The 19,256-nt window shown below is 42.6% G+C and overlaps 1 protein-coding gene across 4 annotated transcripts in view; it reads right to left on the bottom strand.

Annotated features, from left to right (window-relative positions):
* Window positions 1-19,256, bottom strand: part of LOC143174154 (uncharacterized) — a 101,153-nt gene that overhangs the window by 6,202 nt on the left and 75,695 nt on the right. For 3 of the 4 annotated variants that reach the window (XM_076364720.1, XM_076364718.1, XM_076364719.1), the window contains exons 5-9: window positions 16,729-17,152; window positions 15,301-15,401; window positions 10,396-11,908; window positions 2,225-10,329; window positions 18-541 (exon numbers count right to left, since the gene is read on the bottom strand). In XM_076364720.1, coding sequence (XP_076220835.1) covers window positions 18-541; window positions 2,225-10,329; window positions 10,396-11,908; window positions 15,301-15,401; window positions 16,729-17,152 — 10,667 coding nt within the window. The remainder of the gene's footprint in view (window positions 1-17; window positions 542-2,224; window positions 10,330-10,395; window positions 11,909-15,300; window positions 15,402-16,728; window positions 17,153-19,256) is intronic. The other variant, XM_076364721.1, reaches the window with a different exon arrangement.

Below are 19,256 nucleotides of genomic sequence, written 5' to 3'. Positions count from 1 at the left end.
AGAACGACATTACTTACTTATGATCATGTTTTCCATTATTATGGAGTAAGTTGGACAAAGCTTTATCCAACAAACCACCTAGCGTAGAGTTCATTTTGCTCTTGAACCCTGAAGAATCCAAATTTAATTTTCCAGGATTTTGGTCTTGCAGGCATCTGATATGTAGATTATCACTATAACCACCATTCGATAGATTGGTAACAGTCAGGTGGCCTTCATCTGACACGTGAGTGTAAGAATTCCTCAAAACGTTGTGCTCTGTGTTTTTCAGTGGATGTTCGTTATCTACAGTCTCGTTGTCGCTCTTGTGGCCGAAAGTGCTTGCTATCAGACTTTCACTTTCCCTCATACGTTGCTGGATTTTGTCTCTGAGCTTGTTGTTGTGTTCAAATGCTACATCTAGACTATCCTCGTAGCCTAGATTATCTGCTCTGGACATGTCTGGGCTGGCTGATCTGCTGGAGTGTTCACTTCTTACATTTCTACCTCCTCTCTTTTGATAACCCCTTTCCCTGGTGCTGTACATCTCCTCTCCAAGTAACTGAAAGCAGTTGAATTTGTGAATATTGATTGATGCAAGCTGACATTCCCTGAAACAAGACTCAGAGAATCTTCAGTATTGCTTTTACTCTCTGAATTCACAAAATGGACCATTTTGAAAATAACAGAAAAAACTAGAATTTCTTTAATGTTTCTTGAATCGACGAAAACTGTTTATGATATTTACATAGTATTCTTAAATGGACCACTTTGCAATGCGTTATCGTCAGATACATGTTAACTAAGTAAATTCTATCTTATATTAATAGCTAGAACTTTTTAAGGTAGTTTAAAGAAGAGACCCATATTCTGACAGATTGATAAGACTAGGAAGAACACTGTATTTTGGTGAGTGTAATGTTAAAATTAATGAGGAGGGTTAGCAATGCCAAGCTGAACATTCTTGTCTACGAAAAAAAGGAAAGCTTCATATTTTTATTTAAGAAATCAGTGGGATGAGCATGAAAATCATAGAATTATGAAACTGTAATCGAAGAGTACAAACTAAACGCATCGAGACTGTAAGTAGAATTATTTGGTAGTGGTCAGACTTAATTATTTGTGTGGTCATTGAACAATTTTATGCAACACCATTGAGATGGCAGACAAATGTCATAACTACCGTACACACTAAGAAATGTCGAAGGAATGAGAGAACTACCTTTTGCATGCATACTGAGAGACATTGTCTGTATAAAGCTGGTTCATAGGTCCTGCAAACATTATCACAATAATGTATAAAGTATTTCCTTTGTGGAACTCCATGTAAGGGTGTAATCCATTTAATTATTTAAACATTATCCATGTAGTGTTCCAAAGACAAGATTAAAAATTCTTTACAAAAATTGTAAGTCAATAGAATTTGAATAAAAATTGTGACAGTAACGATAAAGTCTATTAGTTTGAAAGAAAAATGAAATTGTGCATTTCCTCATGCATGTGCAACCATATTGCATGTTTGTACTCGCTTTATGTTCCTCAACAAAACTGAAAAAGTTAAGAGTCCAGAGACGCAGACACTTTTTGTCGCGAGGGTTGAAATTATTGTTCAGAAGACACCCCTACAGATAAAAATTCCATGAGCATGTATAAAAGAAAACGAAACCTGCAGAATTAAAAGCTTTCTTCATAATCAAAAACATAGAGCACACACAGTGTGAGATTATAAAGCAATGGCATAAAAATGAGAAAAATGAGAAGAAGAGAAGAGATAGGAAAAAGAAAAAAGAAACAGAAAAAGACCGCATGCAATGTGTATGTAGTGTTATTGTGAAACAGTGGACTTTTGAAAATTTTACAAAACAAAAGTCAACGCTTCTGAATGCGAGAATGCGCTGGAACGTTTCCAACTTACCGTCAAATCTTTAATTAAAGATACTCTCTTAGTACGGTATAAAGAATAATTATCTCTCTCAATTTTATTTCATCAACAACTTTCAATTCTTTTTAAGACAATACAATGGGACCATGATCAAGTTAACATAAAACATTTCAGTTACTTCCACGAAACACTTCTTAATTTAACTATTCCTCTAGTATTTAGAATCACTAATTTCACGTCAGTTCAACAGTTTTCAAACACAACTATATCTTCTTTACCATAAAGTCTTATGGAATCTAGAACGACGATAAATCTCCAAACTGTCTAGCATGCAGGTTCAACACACTCCATCCAAATACTCACCTGATTAACGGACTCTAGCAGACTTCCAAGACTGTTCTGACTTTCAACGTCCCTCCACCGATCTCTGGGACCTCTGAACCCTAGATGCTGATCCTCCTTCCTATGGTAGCCGTCGTTATGGTCTAACTTGATCTTCTTTGCTCCCCTGAGCTCGTTCTCAGTGGTGGCCTTCAACCTGGAGCAGCACTCAACAAACAGTTCCTCATCAAAGTTCAATACTTTCCCTTGCCTAGGTTTCGTAGCCTCTATTTCCTGGGGAACATCCAACGCATTGTCCTCAATGGCATCGGTAGGTGCAATCGTAACCATTTCAGTCTTATGAGTGGAAGAGGGTGATCTGATGACTATTTTCTCACTGGAGAACTCGCTGGAACTTCTCTTCCTGGCTGCGACCTCGCCGTCAGCTACATTCTCATCCTCCTCCTCGTTCTCACTGTTGGAACTGCTCTCTATAGAACTCCTTGGTGTCCCACAGACAAACAGAGGAGATATCCTCCTGTGTCCCATTTCAACTTCATTGTCCTCTTCATCGTCGATGTCAGAATCCCTGGTTGTATGAGAATTCCTGTCTATACTGGGAGACCTGTCCCTTCCATTGCTCTGAGCCAGACTGCTGCAACTATTGGAAGAGTCTAGATCGACAGACAATTGATTGGACATTGTGTCTCCCTCAGGGATATCCTTAATGGAGCAGTCATCCTCATTCTCAGAACCCTTGGTGCTCTTTTCAGTTTTCTTCTCCATCGAGTCTCTCCACTCATCCTCATCGGTCTTGCTCTTACTTTTCCTAGAGGCAGATGATTTCCTCTTCCTCGTCAGCTTCTGGTCCCCTTCTATGGGTTCCTCTAAGGTCTCCAGCTTCGATGGGTCGTCTTCATAGTTGAAGGGTGCATAACCATTGTCCTTGACACTCGAATCCTTGCCTTGGTTCCTCAAGTCGTAGTTGACTTCTTTCTGCTTGTTCCTCTGAGTCCTGTTGCCGAAAGTATCGAAGGGATCATCCTCGAAAGCTCTGGAGATCCTCTCCTCGGCTCTCTTTTTACTGGGCCTGCAGCTCGTGGGAGGCAGCACCAGGAAGTAGTAGTTGGACGCTTCTGTGTCGCTCTTTTTCTTGCTGTTAGAGCTCTTTGGTCTACCGTGCTTACTGAAACGGTGCTCCTCCTGGTCCTCAGACGTAATGTTGTCATCCTTGACCTTGTCAGAGGAAGAGTTCTTCCTGGATTTCCTGCCTGTTCGTTTCTTCGTACCAGCATGCGAGGATATCGAATGTTTCTTATTCTTCTCCTCGTGCTTGGCCTCTGACGCTTCTTTAACTTTCAGATTATCCGGACTGCCAGGTCTCGACGTGTCCGAGTCACCTTCCGACTTGGACACCCAGTCGTTCAACACTTCCTTAACCTTATCGGTTTTCTCGCCGCCGAAAACTCTCCCGAACACGCTCTTAACGATTTTATTTTTGTTCTGAGAGTCCATTTTGTCCTCTGCGTCGCTGATCTCGCTTTCGCTGGTCAGATGAGCGATCTTGGTTCTCTGGGACATCTTCTTGTTCTTGGATCTTCGGTGGATATCTTTATTGTACTTGTGGGACTTCGACATCTTCTTGTTCGAATTCTGACGCTCACTGGCGTTCGATCTGCGACCATTATTCATCTTGACTTCCTTGTCTTCTGAAATATTCTTTGCTTCCAGGGAAACTGTCTCTGTGTTCTCGTATTCCAACGAAGTCTTCGTGTCTTTGTCAGAGTCCTCAGCTGGCTTCATTACCTCAGACTCGTCTTCAGATGGCATTTCAGGTTCTGCCACGTCCGCGTTCATTGGACCCTTGTTATCAAGCTCCAAGTTCTCGGCGTCAACGTGTGGTTTCACGTTATCCAAAACAGCAACACGGTTTTCTGGCGTGTCCTCAGATGTTGCTTCCCCAGGGTCCTTTAGTTCCTTTTGTTGCTTCTTCTCTGTCTGGAACTTTTCTTCTGCCATCAGCAAAACCTGTGACAAAGGCTTGTCATCCAGACTGGACGACGATGCTTCGTCTTCTTCCTGGAAAGGCTTAACTGCATTCTCCTCGTCGCAGATTTCATTGTTTCCCAATGATTCCTTCGATGGGGTTTCTATGTCAGGATAAAATTCACGACTGTCGAGAATCTCCTCCTCGTTGGATTTGTCTGCTGCGTCAATACACTGCTGAATCTCGGGCATCTCTTCCTCTAAACGCGACTCGGGCAAAGAGAATTCCAGTTTCTCGTTTTCACTTTCATCTAGCGTCGAAGTTTTCAAACTGTCAGACGACTCCTGGTTGTTTACAGTCTCTGGAAGTTTCGCGAGCTCCTTGTGAAGGTACTTGCTCTGATTATCTTTGGACTTGGATGTTTTCTTAACGGTTGAATTAAGAGAATTGTCTGCCTGCTCCGTGTGCTTTTTACCTTTGCCTCTCTTCGACTTGCCGTGCCTCGAGGCTTTGGTACACTCGGTTTGCGAACTTAGAGCGTTCTCCACATTTTCTATAACCATGGGAAGACTTTGATGATCGAACGGATCACTTAACGTAGAATTACCTGTCTGCATAATGTTTTCATCTGCTTGGAGCATCTCATTTGTATCGTTTATCTGCTCGTCGTTAACCATATCCAAATGCATGTCTTCATCAGGTTGCTCAGCTTCAGGTTTCAAAGCATCTGTGTCATCGATGGGCTCTTTTCCTACGTGATGCTCAGAAGTGTAAGCGTCACCTGTGTCCTTGGAAATTTCCAATTCGTTGCCGTTAGTGTCTGATGGTTTAGAAATGTCTTCGTTACGTTTGGTTATGGTTAATTTTAGACTCAGACGTTTATGCGATTGAGTATCCTGCGAGGTAAGATCATTCTGATCAGTTTCTGAGATATTCTCAGCACTCTCAGCTGAGCGTTGCTCTATATTATATTCCTGGACTGCGGGACAATGTATTTCTTCTTCCTGTTCATTCTGTTGTACAGGTTCTAACTCCATGTTATCAACTTCGTTCAATATGAAGGTATCAGCAGTGTCCAGGTGGTGCTTGTTGAACTGTTCTTCCTTCTCAATCGATTCCAGATTGTTCGTATCATTCTCGATGGGCAGTGGAAGAGTTTCAGTGATTGAGGTGTCTAAAATATTTGAAATCGAAGACTCTGAAATTTTCAAAGATGCATTAGTGTCCAGACCATTCAGTGAAAGGGAATCTAAGAGTGCCTCGGGATCAGAAGTGTCCAAAGGCAGTTCGTTAACCAGGATTTTCTTTTTGCCTTTGTCCTTCTTCTTTTCGTGTTTCTTCTTGTTGTCCACCTCATCTTCTTTCATAACATCCGTTTTTATAGGCGTTGAAGTGCATTCTGGTATAAGACTGGTGTGTTCTGTAAGTACGTATTCGTCATGACTCATGTTCTCAGTGATCTTACAGATCTCTTCGTCCAGAAGCTCATCCTCCAATATACGTTGCTTCATTTGAGAATCAATCAACAGCTCCTCCTCCACTGATGGTGTACGAACATCCTCGTTCAATCTTTGCACAGTATCCAAATCCTCTGTGTTGCTGGTAACAGCAATTGGAGAACTGGACTTTCTTTCTTCGTCATTGCACTCTTCAGAGATATTTACTGATTCACTAGTGAAGTTTCTGCCGCCGTCGCTGAGAACCTCGTTCTGACTCGACGTTTCATTTCTCCAGACGGTATTGGAAGACTCGTCACTGCTATCATTGGACTCCTTCTCTTTCTTGGAGTTGACTATTTGCGATAAGTGGGACTGCGAGAGATTATGTTTCTTCAGAGAGCTCTTCCTGGTGAAGCTGGTCGCGCAGACGTCGCAGAAGAACCTGGCTGCCTCCTTCGTTAATTTCTTCCTCTTCTCCACGATCAGGATTTCGCCTGTCTTCTTATGCACTACTACAAAGTTGCCAGCTGCACGTTTCTTGGGTGTCTGATAGTCTTCCTGTCCCTGAAGAGTGTCATCCAGTTTAGCATCCGTCTTCTCCGCATCCTTTACCTCTTCGTCTTCCTCGTCTTCCTCTTCTTCTTCGACAGACTTTTCAGATTCTACAGGTTCTACAGATTCCATAGGTTCCACAGGTTCTACAGATTCCATAGGTTCCACAGGTTCTACAGATTCCATAGGTTCCACAGGTTCTACAGATTCCATAGGTTCCACAGGTTCTACTGATTCCATAGGTTCCACAGGTTCTATAGATTCCATGGGTTCCACAGGTTCCACAGACTCTATAGGCTCTACAGACTCTATAGGCTCTACAGACTCTATAGGCTCTACAGATTCTATAGGTTCTACAGACTCTATAGGTTTTACAGGCTCCATAAGTTTTACGGACTCTACAGGTTCCACAGACTCCACAGGTTCTACAGATTCTGCAGTCTCTATCGTAGCTTCTTCCTTCTCTGCTACTTTTCCTTCCTTCTCTTTCTCGTCAGTAACGATATCTGGTATTACTTCATCGTCAACCTTCTCATTCGCAGGGACCACTTTCTCCTCCACAACCTGCTGAATGTCCCTTATGTCCCTCAGACTGTCTTCCTGTTCCCAACAGTCCCGAATGTCCATGGGTATGTCGAAATCTTCAAAGTCCTCGAAGAAGGATATATTCTTCTTGGCTCGCCTTTTCAAGCTCTGTCTCCTATCAGTGTTCTTGTGAGTGTCCGCCGATTCAGAATCAGTGACCGAAGTGTCTGTCTGAACATCCTCCGGGGGCTCCTCGAAACCTTTCTTCTTCTTGGAGAATCGTTTCTTCCGGAAGTAACTCGACTCGCTGACGCAAGAGCTCTCCGACAAGTTATCCGTGCTTTCTGGTCGATGATTCAGACTCTCCTGCCCTGACAGATCATCGGACGACAACTGCTTGCGCTTCGAAGACCTTGTTCTGCTTTTCTGAATCAAATCAATGGATCCCGAGGAGCTAGACCTCTCCAGAGAGGTCTGGTGTCTACTGGAGGCTTTGGAATACCGTCTTCGACCTTCGGGTTGATCTTTTTGAGACGAATTATCGGATTCCTCCTCTTTCTCAGTCATTAGCTTGCTTACCTCCATGCTTTCAGCGTTGCCTACTTCAGACTCCGAAGCTGGAAGACTACTTTGAGTCTCCATGTGTTCGTCGAGCGTCGACTTCTTCTTGTACGTTCTTTTCTTGGTGAGCTGCAGCACCTCTGTCACTTCTGGGACTTTAAAGTTATCCAAACTCGAGGAAGCAACCTGCGATTCACCGGAGTTCTTGCACTGATCTTCGACCTCCTCGGTGCTTCTGTTCACCCTTAGAGACTTCCTGCTGGGAACCTGATTCAGAGCAGCTGCTTCCATCTCCGTAGACTTCACTTTAGACGCAGTGCTTTCTTCGACAGCTACAGGTTCAGTAACCACCAGTTTCTTTTTACGACCACGTTTCTTCAAGACTTTCGGTGGGGGAGTAATCGTCTTCTGCGATTCCATCAGATCAATTTCCGGTACAACATTTTCATTGTTCTCCTCTTTAGCCGTGTCACCGATTACTTCTTTCGCTTCTTCGCCAGCTGTTTCCTTTGCTGCAGATGGTACAGCTTCCACCAGCGGATCAACTTTTTCCAACGGATCTTTCACCTCTTCAGCATCATCCACTGCCATACTATTGCTGCTAACATCATCTCGACTTTCCTTCGACATTTGTTCATCAGTATTCGACAGAATATTACATCTTGCTCGTAGGGATCTTCTTCTGGTGGTCTCAGTCACCTCTGACACAGCTTTAGACGCTGTCTCTTCATCTCTCGCCTTTCCTTCCTCAAGCGATCTCCTCTTCGATGAACGTCTAATTGGGGACTCTATTTCCGGTTCGCTTTCAGCGGAGGACTTTCTTTTCCCTGCCGTCTGCAGCACAGAGGCTTCCTCTTGACCCTCGTTCACTGGAGCTTCTTCCTTGCTCTGCGTGCAGTTTTCAGTCTCTCCTATCGATGCTTCACTCACTGCTTGCTTCTCAACGTTCGTTTCACTTTCCGGTTTGAACTTCTTTACACCATCAGCGGGATCCTTAACCATTTGTACATCATCAGTTGCTTCAATGCTCGACGAATCTTCGACTCGAGAATCGTCGTTCAGTGTTTTCCTCTTACCGGGTACAACTTTCTCAGCAAGGGGATCGTTCTCAACGTTATCTTTGGTAGAAGGCACTTCCTTTGATTTGTAGATCAGTTTCAAGATATTGGCTAGATGCAGCTCCTCGGATATCGCGTTCTCTTCAGCATCGTTCGCTGGCTCGACAGACTTCCTCTTGTTCTTCTTTGGTGAGTTACTCTCCAGCGATCGTTTCTTCGATTTCCTGTTCACCTTCGTCGCTGGCTCCTCTTCCTTCTTCGGCGACTCGTCCTCTTGTTTTGGCGCGGATGACTCTAACGAAGCATTCGTACCAGATTCTGGAACACATTCGCTGAGAACCCCGTTCGGAATTGACTTGGCTTCTTCAACAACCATTCCTGGGTCCTCAGGAACTGGCTCCTCGATTTTCGGTGCAGTATTGTCCTCGCTCTTCATGGACTCCAGCTCCAACCCTTTGTCCGAAGTCTCCATGGAAGATTCAGGTTCATTTTGATCTGAAGCAGCCTTTCCAACCGAGGATTCTGTCGCTTCTTTTCTACTGCTACCAAATTCTTCGTCGATTACTCCTTTCTCCTTTCCCTCGTTGGCATCCTTCGAGTCAGGAGTCATCTCGCAGTTCTTATCAGCGACCTTCACCTCTTTCTGCCGCTTGCTACTTTGAATCCTCTTTTTGTTAACAGCGTTCCTCTTGTTCCCTGAATTCTCCGCGGACTCTGGCAGGCCAGGGCCCATCTCGTCCAAGATGCTGGTCAACTCATCAGCAGCTGTGTCCAACAAGGAGCCAACTTCCCCTTCCAGCAGAGCATCCTTCTGCTTGGCTATCTTAGAGACTATTTTCTCCAAGAAAGACCCTTTGCCTTTCTGCTTCCTTCTCGACAGGTCTAGAATGATGTCATTAGCTGGCTCTCTGTTGTCACTGGCACTGGAATCAGACTGCTGAGTCTTAGCCGAAGGAACCTCCACGTTCAACTCCTTCTCAGGAACCTGGGGATCAGACTGCAACTGTTTCTCTTCAGGGTTCTGAACACAGGTGCCTGGTTCGTCGGCCGGTTTACCAAGATCCGCACTGTTCTCAGTTTTCTCGTTTTTCTCGAGACTCAAGGTCCTAGACCCGTCGTCTTCGGGTTGCTGCTCTTCTGCCTGAAGAGATCCATCCGTGTTCAAGCTCGTCTGAACGGTCAGAACAACGCTCTGCTGGGTTTCCACGGGAATGTTCATGCCCTCTGTGAGGATACCGATCACGTTGTTCAACGACCTCTTCGAGGCTCTCTCTCGCTTGGACCCCCAGGACTTCCTAGGTCTGCCGACTTTCAACTTCTGAGTGGTAACCACGGTCTCCAAGGAGTTCTCCTTGCCGCTGTCCATGGATCCGGCAGTCTCCAGCTGCAACCGATGATTTGGATGTTGCTTCGCGTTGTCCGTACCACCTGGCTCTCGAAGGTCGTCCACTAACTGGACGATCTTGGTCAGAGCTTCCAGGTCTTCTTGCTTGTTCTTGCTAAGACTACTCTCCTTCGACAATGACGCTGTTTTATCAGCACTCCCTTCACTGTTCTCCGAGCAACTGTCCTTGGCAACGGTCTCCGTGCATTTCTCGGCTTCCTCGCTTCTTGCCTGAGAAACCTCAAAATTCTTTTTCTCGGAGCTGTCGTTGCTGGATTTGATCCGACCCCGTCTTTTTCCAAGGGACGTATTCTTCTTCAGGGACATGTCATTTAGCTCTACAGTCTCCTTGGTCTGCTGATCGCTGTCGCTGTTCACTAGCGAACCTCTCGTCTGCCTCTTGTTGCCAGTGCTTTCGCTCTCAGTGGCTTCTTCAGCATCTGCCCTGATCCTATCCTCCGAGCTGCTGTTTCTTCTTCCCCTGATGGCTGTCTTCACCTCGTTCACCGCATTCGCGACCTTGCTCGCCTCTTCCGAGTCCGCCTGATCGCTCTTGGACACCTTGTCCTTCTCCAGCTTCTTCTCCGTGCTCCTCAGCGACTTCCTCCTGGCATCCGGCTTTTCCTTCCTCCCAGACGCGTCTGAAACACATTCCGAATCAGGGACCAGCTTCTCCGGGTCCGAATCTCTCAGAAATTTAGTTTTACCTTGCTCCTCCTTCGCCTTGGACACGGGCTGCCTCAAGCAACGCTTGGAACTGCTGGCCCTGGACGTCAGCACCAGCTTGGTCAGCAGGTCCTCCTTGTTGTCCGATCCTATCAGCTTCTTCACTTCGAACGGTACGTTCTGGATCTTAATCTGGTCGTCCACGTCGATCAGCTTGTCGAACTTCATCCTCGAGTTGCTCCTAGTCTCCAGCGTCTTGACCTTCGGATCCTTATCCTTCCCTATCACCGGGCTCTTTTTCTCTTCGGCATTCGAGTTCCTACCTGGACCGAACTTTCTCTTGAACTTCTCCTTCCCTGTCACCTTCGGCTTCTCCTTGGCGTCATCCTTGCTAAGCAGACCCTTAGCATCGCCTTTCTGCCTCCTAGTCTTAGCCTGCTTCGCGTCTTCCTCAGGCAGCTCGCTGGCTACATCCTTCTCCTCTGGCTCTTCGATTTCCTCCTCTTTCCTAGGGCTCTCCTTGTCCTCCAGGTTCTTATTAACCGTGCCCTTGCCGCGTAATACCTTCTCAGTGCTGGACGATGAAGTAGCCGGCGACAGAATCGGCAGGTCGTTCACCGAGGCCTGAGCATCTTCCTCGTTGCTAGAGGATATCTGAACAGCAGGCTCCAGAGTTGGCATCTTGTCGCTGTCCGAGGACAGTCTGGTGATCCTCTTCGGCACATGGTCGTTGCCCCTGATCTTAGGCACCCTCAGCTTAGGTCTCGTCACTGCCTCTGGACTAGCTTCGATCCTCCCCTTGATCATCTGGCGAACTGAAGGCTTCACTTCTGGAGATTTCTGAGGACTTTTGTTGGGATTCCTGGCGAACTTACCGTCCTGGCTCCTGAGCTGCGACTTGGCCTTGATCGAGGCGTTCAGAGAGGCCACCGGGTCCACCGGCCTCTTCTTTTTCGGAGTGGTCTGGACAGACGACTTGACTTTAGGCGAACCCGACGACTTCGACGACTCCGGGGAACCGATATCCGACTCTGCCTCCTTGTCGCTGACTTTGGCCGCCGGTTTGACGCTCTTCAAGGGTTTCGCCGGCTCCGCGGAGTCCGGTTTTGCCTCGGGAAGATTCTTCATCGCTCCCTTGGCTCTCGCCTTCAAGCTACCTGGCTTCCTCACCTGATTCATGCTCTTGATACCTGCTTTCATTTTGATGTTCCTCTTCTTGCTCAGGATTCTGGGCCCTCTCACCATCTTCGTCCTGGCGCCCGCCGTTTCTCCCGGCGTTTCCGACTTCGCGTCCCCTTCGCTCTTCTCTTTGGCATCCTCTTCGACGCCCGCTCTCGCGGCGTCATTCCTCTCGTCGTCGGACCTCTTCTCCTCAGAGATGAAGTTCCTCACCACACTCTCGATCACCGCGGATATGTTGTCGATCCGGCAACGGTTGCGCTGTATCGACTTCGCGTTCTTCAACAGCTTGTTCCTCAGCACCGCCTTGTTCCGGGACATCCGCGACGCAGTGGAATTGTCGCCGACCATTCGAGGCCTCGACCTGGTTTGCACCTGTACAGATAGGTAAAGCCTTCGTGGGACTAGTTGCTTGGTAGCTTCGCAGTATCGTTCGACTTCGCTGAAACGCCGTGTCAAAACCTTCGGGCTTTTCTTTCGCTGATCGCTGGACACCCTAATTACGGTAGATTCCCTGAATTATTTTGCACACGGATAATTGGATGATTACTTTTGGTAATTCTATAGGTGAACTTCTTAAGACTCTTTCGTTTATCGTTGCTTTCTTTCGGCGGTCACCGATTTTCGTGGGGAGTTTACTTTTTTGTTTCTGTGGCAATCACGATGACTTGTAATTTAGTTTAGATTGTGTATTGTGGTGGGGAATATTTGGAGGTTTTAGAGCTACTCGTGGAGCAGCTCCTTTTGAGTTTTAATTAGTAAATTACCTTCAATCGGAGAGGACTGAAATCTTCACTTTCTTATCAAGAGAATTTATTCAGTTTTAATTGCTACTATTCCTGGGAATTATCGTAGAAGTAATTATAGATGTGGTAAGTATTAGTTTATCGGTTTAATTATTTTTATCTCTCTCTCATTTTTCGATTGAAGGGACACTCTTAATTTTGAGAATGCTTTGAAGTTTCTTTATCAGCATTTCTCCACGGGGTGTCGAGTATTTTATATTTCTATATAAAAGGTGCTTCTAAACCTGTTTAAGGGCTCTCCTCTCAACTTTGACAGCTTCAATAAATCGGATTTGTATATTTTCTTACAGTTTTACAAATTAAAAGCATTCTACATAAGTCAACCACTTGATTTACTTCCATCCTGCTGAGAACACGTTGCGTATCAGAAAGGAGAATCTTATTTTCATATAAATACATTTATTAATTTATTCGTGTAATTTATTATTGCACTCATTCAAGAAATACTAGATTTTATTCAAATCTGAAATATATTAACCCTTTGTCTTAGAATACTCGTCATTTATCAAAAAGAATTATTAAAGAAATTATAATGATTCGCAAAGAATAATCCACAATTCAATAATTAAATAAATAAATGTGACAAGTCCGATATAAAGATCAAACTAATTCAATTAAACGTAATTGAACAATAACAGAGTTTATAATAAAATATTCATAAAACATTACAGCCTCCTCCTCGTCCATAGCGGTACACATTGATCTCATTAAAAATTACTGATCCATTTTTCAGAAAATTAACAGACACGCAACGTGTTAACAAAGGGAAGGAAGAGAACCATCTTGTCCGTGTAACTACGTGGCATGTCCTGTGCGAATGTGCGCGCGGCCGATCCACATATCATGTTTCCCTTCTCATATACAGGGTGTGTCTAAATTACACGTGCAATCGTGTAGCGATTCCCTATAAAACAACAAAGGAAAATACAAAACAAAATTTATCCGTGGCATCATTTCCAAGAAAAGTTTCAAAATTTGCTGCCTCCATTTTATTTGTACAACACAACTCTCATTAATCATCAAATTCAAAACAACACAAGGATATACTGACATCTTACTAAACCTCGTTAATAAAAACCTTAATCACATTCTAAATTTTCAATCACATTTCATTAAACTTTTATCTAATCGTGTCTCTTATCTATCAGCTACTTAACACGTTAAGTGCCACGCGAATCTCAACCGTTCTTCGTAGCGTTCTTCATTAACAAAGAAAACCAGGAACAATGACTAATTATTAACCGTTACAATCCTTTCCTTACACTATCGTCATTTCAGTTACGTCATTACACATTTTCATCGGCCATAGCTTTCCTTGCGTGCAACTTTCGAGTAATTCAGAAGCGTCAGTCATCAGTGACTGACATGGCTTAACACGTTCGCTACCAGCGTCACATATTTGACGACCGTAATCCTGTATTTTACACAATGAAAACCAAACGAATCCTATATACATTCTTAAAAATTATAAACATATTTAAGAAATCGACTCGTCCATTTTCAATTTTGAATACTTTTATATTTATTGAAAATATAATTGAGGAAACTGTCACCGAAATAAGCGCTGCTAACGAACGTGTTAACGTATTGACTCCATATGGAAACAGCAGATCTTCGAACTCGATTTCCTGAAAACTCAGATCAAAGGATTATAACACTAGGTTCACGGACGTTTATTGTGGTTTATTCTGTTGTTCCTAGCAAAATGAATATTCATTCGTTTAAATCTTAGAAATTAGCGGTTTTAAAGTAGACATTTGCGATACATATTCTTGTAATTGCATCGATCAAAATCGACGTAAACATTTAGTAAATAATGTTTATCAGATTCCATATGCGTGAAAGTGACGCGTTTCGTAAAGCTAGTGATAATCAACAGATCTTGTATAATTTCTTTCTTATTTTCCCATGGGGAATCAGCCTGTGTCCGCTTGTACGTGTTGCTCCGACGCACCCTGTATACGTGTGTACGTGCACGTACGGCCGTGTTAGGTAATCAATACTCCACTTATATCCGTGTCGTCCAGCCGGAGCCGGTCCCTGCGTTATTGCCTTATCATTATCGAGTTTCATCTTTTTCGTGCGACTCGGCCCCGGGGATTCGGGTCATCGGCTAAACTGCGGCCTGCCGCCTCTCGTTTACCTAATTTCGAACCCGTAAACTTTCGGCGCCCGGTCTGATCTCGTCTCCCTTGTTTTGCCACTGATTTCTTGGCGCCCGGCGAAACCTAGCCACGGCTTCCCCGTTTTTCGTCGCCGGGGAACCCCGCGACTACGGTGGACCCTTTCGTCGTCGATGCGTGGTTCGCTTCGCTTCTGCGGGTCTTTTCGTGAGCTTATTCCGAAATTTTGGAACGTTGACACGTTGAGATAGTAGAATTTGAGTGGTTTGAAATTTTGAGATGGGAGTTTAGAATTTGGGAAGTTTGAAATTTTGAGACGTTGGAGGTTTAGAATTTGGGAAGTTTCAAATTTTCAAATTCTTTGAAGTTTCTGAATTTTTAAATGTTGGAACTTTGAGATTCTGATAGTTTGAATCGTTGAGAAGAACTTTGACACTTTCGAACGTTGAGACTTTGAAGTTAATGAGAATTATACGAATTTAATAACAATTACAAAGATGAATATCATCAAATTTCCATACGTTATAATATTCCCTATCTGGCAGCAAAAGTGATGTAGAATGAATTATAACTGCAAGTACATGGAGCAGTCTAATTAATTTCCTTAATTAGTAGTTCCTATGTATGGGGATAATTTAAGAAACATCATTTATCCTCTTGCCTGAAATTCTACTCTTGTTTGTTATTTTGCACCAATGTTATTCAACACCATACAAAGGTAATTTAAAGCACGTTGCACTGTATATTACTTAACATTAATGTTAAACAAATGTTCACAGGGAAGATTGCATTAGATTAGCCAGATGTAATTAGAATTGCTTGTGTATTCATAACTTACATTACGGAGTCTACCCTGTGTTCTGAGTGCACTGTCCTGCATCACCTTCCTGGTGGCCCTTTTTGGCGGTAAATTGGCCAACATTTTCTGAATACTCTCACCTAGAAAATAAAGCAACAGAACCGTAAATTAATACAACGCTGTACTGCTATTATGTGCGGAGAGATTTCAAATGGTAATGATACTGCAATTACTAATTAGTAAGTGAGCTTCACGTGAAACTATGCTTGCAATGAATCGCATAATTAATGAAAGATATATATCTTCACAAAATTACACGTGTTTAGTAACCAGGTATAATATCCCGTTCACCATAATACCTTTCAATTCTGCCAAATTTGGATAAACAAATTAGTTAAAACAAATCTTCGATTCCCCATGTGATTAGCATTTTAATATTTATAAATTCGGCAACAGTCTATTACATTAAGTAATTCAAATTAGATTATTTAGAATGTTATTACAATTAATCAAGAATAATTAGAGGTTCAAGTAATAGTAATCATTCAAGTAATATGTAAACCATAAGTATAGTAAATTAAACAGTCTCATAATATTATAAACTATTTAATCTACAATCCCTCTTTACTTTCTGAAAGAAACAGCTCGACACTGCCCTGTGGCCTCAACATTTTTTAAAAAATTAACACGTTAATTATGGGACACGATAATTAATATTAATCCGGATATGATTAATAAGTTTCGCGTTATCGCACCCAGGCCGGCTCGCGCAATTATTGCGCGGCTAAAGGGAAGTTGTTGGATAAGTGAATCAACTAAATGAAACAAAGTTTTAATTAGCGCAGTAATTAAACGTTCCTCCGGCAGGGTGCAATAAATTCCACGGCTTCGAATATTCATATTTTTGCACACTTTTTTTATTTACCAGCGTGCGAGCAACTTCTCCTAAGCCACATAGAAATATGCTTCTAATACTCAAGCTTCAATATCAGCCATTGCTCTAAGTATAAACAAATTTTACATAATACTCCAACCTAATACCCCTTTGCAACAAATAGCCAAAACAGCAAACTTATAAAATTTAAAAATCAATGTCAAATTTTGCATATGACAAAATAATTCCTTGTACAAGATCATTTCCCCCAATACCTCCAACTAATATTATACTTCATTAAAAGCCAATGAATATTTCTGACGAGGAATACCGTCAAGTACAAAGGGTTTACTATTATTCAATACTTTCTTCCACAGAATTTAACCTAATCTTCGCAGAAACTATCCAACTGCTCAAGCTTAAACGACCTTCCCGCAAGTTAACCCTCTCACATTGTAGCTGCAATAGAATACATGAATATTTATCAACAATTTATCAATTACTTTCTCAATTGGATTGAGTATAATGTGAAAGGGTTAAGAAAGAATAATTAACTCAACCTGGAAGCACAGATTCCAGAGGAAGATGCTTACGGTCACTGGGTCTGACTCTGGGACCAGTCGGTTGCTTCTCTTTGGGGGTGGTCACCCTTGGTGTCTGCGAGTTCTGTATGTTCCTCTTCATCCCTCGCTGCCTTCTCCTCCTGCTGCGGCTGCCGAACGGCCTCCACTTGCATTTCTTCTTCCCATTTCCGAACAGACCCAATAACCATGCCTGATCGCCACCGCACTCCAGCATGTGCCTGTGCAGCTCAGGCAACGAGGTGCAGTTCCTCGAGCACTTGGTGCAGACCTTCTCTATTAAGATGGCGGTTTTCGCCTTCGCGGTTGGCATGTCCTTCCCTGGCAGGAACAGGTGTTTGTACAGCTCCCTTTGGTCACCGGAGAACTCGAAGTGCGAGCACCAGACGTTTGGATGGAACGAGGCTTTGTGCTCCTCCATTTCCCTCAAGGTGACCTGGAATCAATGATCAGGCTGATCAGTGCTAGAAAATTGTGCAGTGGTCAGAATATTTTGGGATATTTTGGAAAATATTTTCTACAGCAGCATTGTTTTATGGCAATTAGAATGAATATTTTATTCTACGGTTATGAGGAATTATTTAATTTTATTCTGAAGCTCTAGTGGGATGTATTTGGGGTAGATAACGGAAGCATTTCATGTGGAGTTGGATGATACATTCTCTTTAATATCCACAATAAAGATAAATTTCAATGGGTTGATTGACTGAGGTAAACATTTACTGTAAAGAATGCATCTAAGATTTATAATTGATGAATTATCAGGCAACGCTAAAATTACCCGGTTGTGTGTACACATTAAGCGTAGTCACGAGTGTAATCCAAAGAGAAATGCACGACCGACGTCAATGAAAGTTTAAAAGTACATAGCAAGGTATATCAGTGACTACTGGCAGAGTGAACTAAATACTTTATCAGAGAACTATTTGCTCTCTGACATACTGTAGACACAAAGCGCGACAGTCAATAATAAATTGTGCAGTATCTCTGACCGCTTATCTAATAATTTAAACACTCATTTATAATCAGGAAATTGCGTGTCACAGTTCTCGGAATAATATTTATATTATCTGCACTCTTCATTATTTTTCACGAATGATCGTTTGATCTTTTTCTAATCCCAGTTATGAACGTTCCTTGAACTCATAGACATTTCTACGTGATGGTTCTATCAACAATTTTTAAATCAATTATTTCATATTCTTTCTCCTTAAGTTTCTTTTAAATGGAAGATGGTACTTCGCCAACAAGCAAATGAAACGAACGAACAAGACAGGAAATGAATCTGATTGGAAAGGTTCATTTAAAATAACCGATCTCCCTCCGCTCCGCCCGACGACGCCACTGACAGTAACAAGCGATTAGTTAATTAATCAACCATTTGATTGGCAACTATCGATCGAAATCGAGGCGAGAGAAAGGATGTCTCCTGCTATTCATTGACAATTATACTAGCTGGCATCAAATGAATCTCGATTGATCATTATCCTCTGTTATTATGAATACCCCGAATGCAACGACTCTGATTACACGACTCAAATTAATTAATTTCCTCGTGGCTCTTAAAATATGCATGCGATTTACAAATTAACCGATCACCTTCATATCTCAAAGTTCAGAAGGCTCCAACGTATTTCAAGAAACCGATAAAAGAATTACCGAACAATTGGAAAACATTCAGATTTCCCATAAATACTAATATTATTCAGTGACATTAAACTTACTCTCATCTGTGTTGCAAAACACGTTGAAATCCCAGGAATAAAATGTGGGAATGACATTGATTACACAGTGAGCAGATAACGAAGCGAATGACGGCTAACACGTGTAATTTACTTCATCTCTCAACAGCTTGTGATTCATCTGTGCAATATATTCATTACTCCAAGGTATTTTATAAAGCAGCGACCAAACTCAGTTCAACTCTGCCAACATCAAATTTCCAAGCTTCCCAACGATAAGAACTATAAGCTATCCCTCTCATAAAATAATTAAATTAACTCTTTGTACTCGAGGGGTGACTCTCACCATTTCATTTGATACATCAAAGCTATAAAATTAGATATTTAACATTAAATTTTGTGTAATGCATCAATGTGTTAACCCTTAGCACTCCAGATGGTTTTGTAATCTATCAGCAACTGCAACTAATTTTCATAGTATCCCTAGCGAAAATGAAAAATGCTATAACACCTCTTAGATCTTTTATTTTCCTTGTTAGTGCAAAATTTGGATGTGTGAAAAATTTAATAATTGTAGGGTAGTTTCTTTAAGATTCATTCAAATATCTATTATTCCTGGTGCAATATTGGAGCCTACAGAGTTCAAAGGGTTAAATATTGAATAAAACACCTTCGTTTCTCAGTTTATGCATTATTTCTCAGTAAATTAAATTCCAAAAATGTCGTCCATGTCTCATCAGAAAACGTTGAAGATCTACTAAAAAAACTGTCAAGTGCAAAGGGTTAACATATTCCTCTGCACGCAGTAGGTCGCATCGACCGATCCCTAGCTCCGTCAAACAACAATATACCAGCCGC

Source organism: Nomia melanderi, chromosome 2, assembly GCF_051020985.1.
Source record: "Nomia melanderi isolate GNS246 chromosome 2, iyNomMela1, whole genome shotgun sequence".
In the NCBI taxonomy this organism is placed as follows: domain Eukaryota; kingdom Metazoa; phylum Arthropoda; class Insecta; order Hymenoptera; family Halictidae; genus Nomia; species Nomia melanderi.
This window is presented reverse-complemented; position numbering and strand designations above follow the sequence as displayed.